This window comes from Ziziphus jujuba, chromosome 2 (assembly GCF_031755915.1).
Source record: "Ziziphus jujuba cultivar Dongzao chromosome 2, ASM3175591v1".
Lineage (NCBI taxonomy): Eukaryota > Viridiplantae > Streptophyta > Magnoliopsida > Rosales > Rhamnaceae > Ziziphus > Ziziphus jujuba.
In genome coordinates this window covers 1,471,958-1,481,775 of record NC_083380.1, presented here as the reverse complement: position 1 = coordinate 1,481,775, position 9,818 = coordinate 1,471,958, and the positions used below count along the sequence as shown (strand labels likewise).

The following is a 9,818-nucleotide window of genomic DNA, read 5'->3' as shown; positions in this document are numbered from 1 at the left end:
TTAAAATCGAGGTGAGAGAGAAGATTGAGGTTGGCGGATTTTCAGATTTGGAATGTGTTGGATCTTATCCCAATCTTTACCGGTTTCTCTTTGGCATCTTTGGAATAAGATGGCACAATCCTCGATCTCCAGTGTTTCTAATCTGTGGAGGCTTTCTAGTGCTTGAGGCAGTGAATTCAAATAAGGACAGACTGAGATTCCAAGGTTTTTAAGAGACTTGAAATTCCCTATCCATTCCGGAAGAGTTTTGATATTGCAGCGCCAAATATGGAGTTGTTCGAGTCTGGTAAGATGTTGAAGGCCGTCGGGGAGCTTGTCTAGTTTTGGTAGATAATCCAATCTCAGAAAGCGTAGGTTTCGAAAGCGTTCCCACTTGATGTTATCGCACTGGCTAATGTCAAGCTTCTTAATCCCAATGATACACAGAGTTTTCAACCACCTGAGGAAAGGGAAGCTGCTATCACTCCGACAAGCGTTGATTGTGTGTTGGAATGTGTCGAAGCTAGTATTATCCAATACTAGATAATCTCTCAAATTCCGGTAGAGTGGCATGGAACGCAACTTGGGGCAATCTTCAATGACCAATCTCCTAAGTCTGCGAAATGATGGCAGTGATGATGGTGATGATGATGTAGTAGTAGGATGTTCTTCTTGCCACCATCCCTCTAGATTAGGCAATTCTGTAAGCCTAATTTCATACAGGGATGTTAATAAATTATCTTCGGCACTACTGTCAAAGACGACATCTTTGGAGATGATATACTCCAAATTAGTCATCTGGTCTAGTATTAATACCCTAAGAGATCGGACCTGACTTAGGGGAGATAGATGCTGACAATTACATTGCCTTAATGAAAACTTTGTCAAATTTCTTAGAGAAGAAAGCCAACCAGAAAACTTGATACCCCCATACCCCACTAAAGCTAACTCTGACATATTTGGGTGCGGCTCCAGGCATTCCAATTGCTTTTCAGGTGTTGCATTACTTTTACTGGCATTGTCGACCCCCACATTAGCAGTGGAATCCCAAGACAGTGTTAAGGATCTAAGATGCTCTTTCGCCTCCAATATTTTGTAAGAATAATCATCTTCTGAATTTCCCAAATTTTTAATTTTAAGCTCTCCTCTCAAATTGTTCAGCTTCGCCAATTCTTTTAGGGAACATGAATTCCCAATATTGCCCTTCTTATAATTCGATAACACAAATTCTGATAACGTCTCAAGCTGAGTTAGCTGACCCAGTCCACGAGGCATATAAGTCAAACTGTAGCACCAATCAATCTCAAGATGTTTGAGGTTGATTAGTTTCTTAATATCTCTTGGCAACTCTTTGAGTCCATAACATGAGGACAGCTTTAGCGTTATCAAACAATGGAGCATTGTAATTGAATTGGGCAATGCCTTGATATCTGGATTTCCAGAAATATCCAGATATCTTAGATGCTTCAAGTTACCAATAGAATTTGGCACCCCTGAATTATGCAAATTCAACACACGTAACAATTTATAATCTGTGGTATTCTTATCACAGATTGACTGACTTAGTCCCTTTTCAGTTTCCCTGCCCAACTCATCCTTACGGAAAACAATTAATGCTCGAAGTCTTTTTGCTTGAAACGCTACTGAAGTTGGAACTTTTGATGATGATTCTAATTCAAAAGATACATATTGAGTTGATCTTGTCGCTCCCGATACAAGAATTCCAAGCTCGTGCATGGGGTCTGGCACGCAGAATTTCCTCCCGATAGTTTCAAAAGACCTGTCCCGGAAATAGTCATCCCTCCTGGTTAACTCAAAGAAGTACTTGTCCTCGAGATCTTTAAAGTACTCATAACCCGCATCCTCCATAGATTTTTCTGGTGATGAATCAGAATAAATAAACCCTTGTGCCACCCAAAGATTTATTAATATTTCACTCTCAATTTCAAATCCTTTAGGGAATAATCTACAGTAGTAGAGAAAGCAACGTTTCAAAGGCAATGGGAGAATATCATAACAACCAAGTTTTAGCACTAGTAACGTATTAATATGTTGTTGAGGGATTCTTGAAAATTTTTCCAGGAAGCTGGAGAACCAATATTTTGCTTCTACAAGATTATTATTATTATTATTCTCAGATTCCATATCCGACAACAACATCCTCCCAATTGTCCTTATGGTAAAAGGATTCCCTCTACACCTCTCAACAATGCTTTTTCCAATTTCCACAATTTTGGGATTATTCATCATTGCCTTCGCCTCTTCCTCCTGTCCGTTATTCTTAGAAACCACATTTTTAAATAGATTCCAAGATTCTTCTGGATCTAATGATCTCTTATAAATATATGGTTCCACTGCACTCATAAAATCTGCAACAGCTTTTATTCCCCATGAAGCTACTATTATTTTACTCCCATTTGCACAATCGCCTAAGAATAAAGATTTCAAACTTTGCCCACATATTTCACCGTTGCTATTGTCTATATAGAGTACAAGGAGATAACGTTTTCCCTTAATTATTTCATAAAGTTCCTTATGTAACTGATCCATCTCTATGTTCTTATCATAATCTTTGTTAGTTGCAGATTTTAATATTCTTTCAATGACTCTTCTCTCATTCAAATTTAAATCCTCGACGTCAAACCTCATTCTCAAGTCAAAATGATTTACGACCTTCTCATCATCAAACACTCCCCTACAAGTGCACTTTTGTCGGACGACCGGTAATGAACCGTGGCAAATACTGATACATTATTTCCTTCATTAATTTTGGGATCCAATAGACATTCCATGATTGCCATCTTTTCTCTGCCCTCATTGTCAGAAGGAGTGACATTAATTGTATTATTCACCTCCAAATGGAATTTTCTATCATCTCTAATCGAAACTAGTCTATCATGCATACTTTTGATTTTTTCACGACGAAAGCCAGCAAGTAGTAATTTATTCGAGGCTGACAAGAAAGTAGTACATACCTTCTTTGTCACCTCCTTACAGTCAGCCATGATCCCCATTTGCCGTTGAGCGTCATAGGAGGAGAATTCGTCCAACAAGTCATCAGCATCAACAACAGCATCTTCTAGCCTCTTCAGCCACCTTGTAACTTGAATTCTGTCATTGGCATGGACAGCCTGCAGCTTCTTCTCTGCTTCAAAAACCAGTGCTTTGATGCTTAAAATGGCTTTTTTGAGTTCTTCGAGCTCCTTTTTTACTCTCCACAGCGATCCAAATTTTTTCACGGCTTCAGGGCTCAACCGTCCAATGATATTCCCGACAACGGTAGAGACGATTGGATCTGCCATTGGTTGGTTGAACGGGTAGAAAGGAAATTAAGCTGAATGTAATGATAATGTTCAAAGTTTTAGAAAGGGAGAGAGAGAGAGAGAGAGAGAGAGAGAGATGGATATGATCTACCTTTGCCAAATATATACATGGAGCTAATTAGAAATTTGCTTCAATCGTAAGTAACTGTAAGAATGTAAAAGCTAGGAATCTATTGCGTGCCATATAAACAAGAAAGTAGCACTAACAAAGCTTTGATTGCCACAAAAGTAACGTATTCATTCCTTCCTGATTTGTATTTCAGATGTAAGTCATTGATCCGAGAAGTTACAAAATCAAATATACGGTATATTTTAATTATTTCTTTCTCTCTCTGGCTAGCTTTTCTTTGTCAAGCGCCAAAGAATCACTTTTGGAAGTTCAATATCATTTTTTATAAGATCAGATTAGATATTTAATTTCTATGTTTTACATTTCCCTTTAATTAAATAAAATTCCAACATCACGTAAGTATATAAACACTTGGTCCTTTGGTCCCCAGATCCAATTTCTTTCTTAATTATTCGTAGGTAGATGTAATTTTATAATTTTCACGTTATCATGAATTATCATCTTCTGATTATTTATTTATTTATTTATTTATTATCATTATTATTATTATTATAAAGTCATCTTCTGGTTATGAAACCAAGACTCTTTATATCAATAAACAAGCATAAGAGAATTGATATAAGCCACATCTTTCTGATGAAGGCCGTGTGGAATTAATTGAAAAAAAAAAAGACTTATAAGTATATATATAACGTTATTCTTTCCTTTCGTTTTTTTTATCCCTTCTGCCGACCATAAGTGCACATGTTTATCATCTATTCTTACAACTCTTACTTGACTTGATTGACAAAGAAGAATTAATCAAGCGTATTTAGTTTATTATTCTTGCAACCATCACTTTACACAAATGACAACAAACAAGAATAAAGAACCCTCCATTCACAAGAATAAAGATCGTTCTTCTAACTTTGACGTATTATTGACGTGTAAGGATAAAAATCGTTCTTCTAACTTTGACATATCATTGACGTGTGAGGGAGGCTCAATATTTTGCCCCTTAAATCCACAACCAAAACCAAAATTCATGAACAATACTAATCAACCGTTGTTTATCATTACTGTTTTAAAACAATAGGCTAAGATAACATTTTATATTTGCATTTTGCACGCTGAAAAAGTGTAAAATTGTTACATTAAGGATTTTGATCAACACATTTTACTGAAGATGACAAACTGATTTTCTATCTTATTGTTTCTTTTTCATTTTTTTTTTTTTGATGTTTCATTATTAATTGTATGACACTTTTTCTTATTATTATTATTTTTTTTTGGCAATAGTGCTTATGAAATTAAGTTTTTTATATATATATATAAAAAAAAAAAAAATCTTCATACACATACATATAAGATTTATTCATTGGTTCCATTTTTTTTTATCCCTTCTATTAAGCAAAAATCAAGTGTGCGTGATGTTTAGAATCTATTCTTGCAACCCTTTCTTGACTTGACAGGCGAACAAGAATTAGTCAAGCATGTTTAATGAGTTTTTCTGTATTTTTTTTTTAAATTTTTAATTTATTATTCTTGTAACCCTAACTTTACATGAATGACAAACAAGAATAAAGTGCACATTTAGTAAATTATTCTTGCAACTCTCATTCATATATATATATATATATATATATGGATGACATAAATTACCTTTTGCTACCCTCATCTCACATGAATGACAAACAAGAATAAAGTGTAGGTTTAGTAAATTATTTTACGAACCCTCATATTCATATGGTTATGGCATAAATTACTTATAATTGCTACCCTCCTTTTACATGGATTATGACCTAAATTTTTCTAGCAGTCCTCACTTCACCTGCACGACAAACAAGAATTAATAAACCATGTTTGATCAATTCTTCTTGCAACTCTACTTTACATGGATGAAAACACATGAAATGAGTGTGTTGATACATGAATTATTCTTTCATCCCTCCCTTCACATGAATATGACATCAATCATTGTTGTAGCCTTCATTTATTATTTTGAGCAAAAGTTTCATTTATTATTGAAGTGAAATTGGTTCAGTACTATTCCTCTCACGCACACCAAATCATGGCGTATGTTCCCTTTTATATGAGAAATCCAGTCCGTTTAGTGTCATTTAGTCATCTTAGACTTCTATCCAAAAATAGGATGAAAAATATTATTAAAAAAGGGGACAAAATTAGCTGTTTAAGTTGGGGAATGATTACCAAAAAAACAATTCAAAAGGTAAAAAAGTATCCTGATTAAAGTATTAACTAGAAGGGTTTTTTCTCATTTACTTTTTAAAACATTAGCTAAGAAAACAATAATTTTGTACATAGGTTGGCATGTTGAAAAAGTATAAAATTGTATTATATTGAGGATTTTGATCAACGGATTTAACTGAAGATGACAAACCGATTTTCTATCTTATTCCTATGTCTTTCTTTTTTAATTAGCTCACCGCACATTAATTGAGAAAAGAGATATGGAACATTCTTTTCTTTGTCAAGCGGTGAAGAATTACTCTCGAAGTTAGATATCTTGTTTTATAAAATCAGATCAGATACTTTAGTTCTCTTCTTTACATTTCCTTTTAATTAAATGAAATTTCAACATCATTAAGTACATAACATACATTTAGTACTTTGGTCCAAGATCTAAGTTCTTTGCACTCTTAATTGTTCGTATACATGGATGTAATTTTATAATTTTCACTTTATTACGATTGTCACCTGATTATTTATTTATTATTATTATTAGTATTATTATTATTGGATAAATTCATCTCCTGATTATGAAACCAACACACGTTATATAAATAAATATGCACAAGGGGAATTGATATAAGCCGCGTCTTGCTGATGAAGCCCACGGGCACTTAAAAAAAAAAAGAAAAAAAATCTTATATATATATATATATATATGGGATTTGTTCTTTTCATCCATTTTTCTATCCCTTAAAAAAAAAATTTCTTATATATATATAGGATTTATTCTTTCCTTCCATTTTCCATTCCTTCTACAAAACAAAAATTAAATTAAGTGTACACGTTTAGTATCTACTCTTGCAACCCTTACTTGAGTACAAAACAAGAATCAATCAAGCATGGTTAGTTTGGTCTTCTTGCAACTCTTTCTTTACACATGAATGACAAACAAGAATAAAGAACCCTCTGCTCGCACGGATGATATAGATCATTCTTGTAATTACCTTCATATACTATTGACGAGTGAGGTAAGCTCAATGTCATACCGCCTACATCCACAACATACCAAAATTTAAAAGGAAAAAAAATCCCTATGAACCGCACTAATTAACAGTTATTTCTCATTTACATATTTAAAGCGATATTAGGCTAAGATAACATTTTGTACATCGATTCACAAGCTCAAAAGTGTAAAATTGTTACATTAAGGATTTTAATCAATAGATTTTACTGAATAAGACAAATTAATTTTCCATGGCCCTCTCAACTATTTTTGATACCTTAGCTAGGCGAAAGATAATACTTGAGGTCTTTATTAAATATATATATATATTTACCAAAAAAAGATTATTAAATTTATATAAAATATAATTTCCTTGCTTTTCAAAATGCAAAGTTACTAATTAAATTTCTATATCAAGTTTTGATAGCCATTTCTTTTTAATTGATAAAATTACTAAATTATTTAATTTTTTTTGGTGCACTTTTTGGGATTTAATAAATTCACCTAACTTTTCATTTTTTTTCGTATGTTTTTCATATTCAAATTCATATTTTTCAGTAGACAAATGTTTAAAAAAAAAAAAAGGAATAATAAAATTTTATTTATGCCACTTAATTGCAATTTGGTGATACTTCAAAGTTTACACTACTATATGCATGAAGATAATAAAAAAAGAAGCAAATATTTATATAACTTTTATTTTGATTAAAGAGTATCTAAAAGAAGAATTGGTCCAGATTGTTTAAAAACAAAAGAAACCATATGAAAGTGAACTTCTAATCAATTTAGTTGAATATATATATAAAGAAAAAAATTATAACACACCCTAGAGAGGCTCAAAATGTTAGTTTTCTATGAATTAAAGAATTGGTAATTAACTATAATCATGAATTCATGGAAAACAAAAGAAAGATAAATATTGTGAGAATGAATCATATAAATTCTTTAAAAATGAATAATAATCAATAAGCTTACCTTTTTATTTTGGGGCCTTTGAATCGAAATCCTAATTATATAATTTAAGTACCAAAATTAAACAAATATGAAAAAAATGACTGAATGAGAAGAGAAAAAAGTGAATAAGCAAGATCAAGAAAAAAAATGGTATAAACAAGGAGGATTAAACATGTTTCTTACTCTTCTATTTTCTTTTTACCATTAAAATATAATCAATTGTAAAAACCAAAAATTGAATTGGACTTGATTAGTATTATTTTCCAAAAATAAAATAATTAGAGATAATATAGCAATAAATCATTAATCTAGAATTCTAAGAAAGGCAAAATTTTAATGTTTCCAAAAGCAAATAATAATAATAATAATGATAAAATAAAAAATTCTATTCTATTTAATAAATACATATTGAAATTATATATGGGCTTACATAGAAAAATAAAAAAATAAAAATTGGACCTCTTTTTATGGGGGCCTAGCATATGCCTAAGGCGGCTCTTTCTTATTCCTATTGTTTTATTTTATTTTAGCCGGCTCTTTCTTATTCCTATTGTTTTATTTTATTTTTTTGAATGTTTCATCATTAATTGTGTAACATCCCATCTCAAAATACATCGAAAATTTCTTAAGTTGATCGAGGTTGACCGGGTTTGACAATCGTTGACCAAGAATGGTCAAACTTTGACTTTTTAACTCGACAATAATTCTAGGTTGACCAAGGTACCATTGCAAAGCATGCATCGATCTTAGTTCGTAAAGTAGTAGCACGTCGAAAACGAAGTTACAGTTTGAAAATTATGAATAAAACAAATTGAGGTCCGGATTGTCCAAGGGTGCCCGAGTTGACTTTTTATTCTTGTGAAATTGAATTTTAACTCATACATAGTTGTGAAGTACTCGTCGATACGAGTTCATAGACTAGCGGCACGTCCAATTCGAACATGTTATTTGAAAGTCATGGACTTGCAAAATTTTTCCGAATATCGTATTATTTAAATATTATTTTTAAACATGTGAACCATATGTGCCACATGTCAACCATAATTAAATATTATATTATTTTATTATTGCTATTTTGTTATTTTATATTATATTATTATTTTAATATTATTTTATTTATTTATTTCCTTTTTCTTTTTCTTTTCCTTTTCTTTTTTTCTTTTTTCTTTTCTTCTCCTTCTGCTTCCTAGAGCCCAACAGAGAGAGTGAAAAACAGAGACACACAAACCTCTCTCTCTCCTTTGACTCCCTCCTTCCTCTCTCTTTTGACCGGTCATTTGGCTGTGTTTCAGTGGCCGGATGGCAACACGAACCGGTGTGCGTGAGAGCCCATGGCTAGACGATACCAGTGGCCAAATTTTAGGCGATTTGGCCGGCAAACGAGCCGGGATCGATCGTCCAAAACCGACAACCGATGGTCCTCCAGTTGACCCATTTTTCGATGGTTTTTGACCGTGTGACCAGACCTACCCCCTAGTTTTTGACCCCCTGGTTCCAAAAATGATCTCCATTTGCCTAAATTCTAAGCCATTTGTGAGATACGTGGAGGGGAGTGTTTGGCCGGAGCTTTCCGTTCACTTTCCGGCCAATCCCGACGACTTTGAGCTCAATGGAGGTTGGTAATGTATTCCTTGTCTCATTGGCTTTCCATAGATACCTCATTTTTGAATTTTGGTTACTGTTTGTGTTAACTCTCTGGGTACAGTGCATTATTTATCCGAATAAAATATTAATTTATTCGATGTTGTGTAATGTTAATATTTTAGGAGCACGTGTGAATTGTAAAATTGATCCCGCGAAGGATCTTGATTGAATTGCATGCTCAAGGTGAATGACCCACCTTCAAATTATTTTCGGGAGTTAATTTGAAAATTAAATTTTATGTGTTAAATATTTAGTAAAATTATATTTAGAATTTTGATGCCAAAATTGAGTAAATAAAAATTACTTGTGCATTAAGAAATATTTTGATTTTAAGAATTTTATGAATTTAGGATTTAATTGAATAATTATTAAATTTTATTGTCGGACTATTGCATAATTAAATATTTGGAAAATATATTTTATGTATTTGATGTTTAAGAGAAGTTTCCATCTAAAATTATATTGCCAATTTATGATAATTTTTAATATATGTTTTGGTGCCAAAAATATATTTGGGAATTTAAAGAATTGTGGATTTAAATTCTTATTAATTATCGTTATGTTATTATTGAAATTGTGATGTATGATAAATGTGTTTACATGATTTTAATTATATATGAATTTATGTGATTTAATATTATATTTGGTATGGATTGATTGTATGGATTTGAAT

The 9,818-nt window shown here is 32.1% G+C and overlaps 1 protein-coding gene across 1 annotated transcript; it reads right to left on the bottom strand.

Moving 5' to 3' along the window:
* Positions 1-2,628, bottom strand: LOC107417527 (putative disease resistance protein RGA1). Its single transcript, XM_060814452.1, has one exon. It carries the CDS (start codon positions 2,626-2,628, stop codon positions 1-3), a length of 2,628 nt encoding a protein of 875 aa, XP_060670435.1.
* Between the last annotated feature and the right edge of the window lie 7,190 nt (positions 2,629-9,818).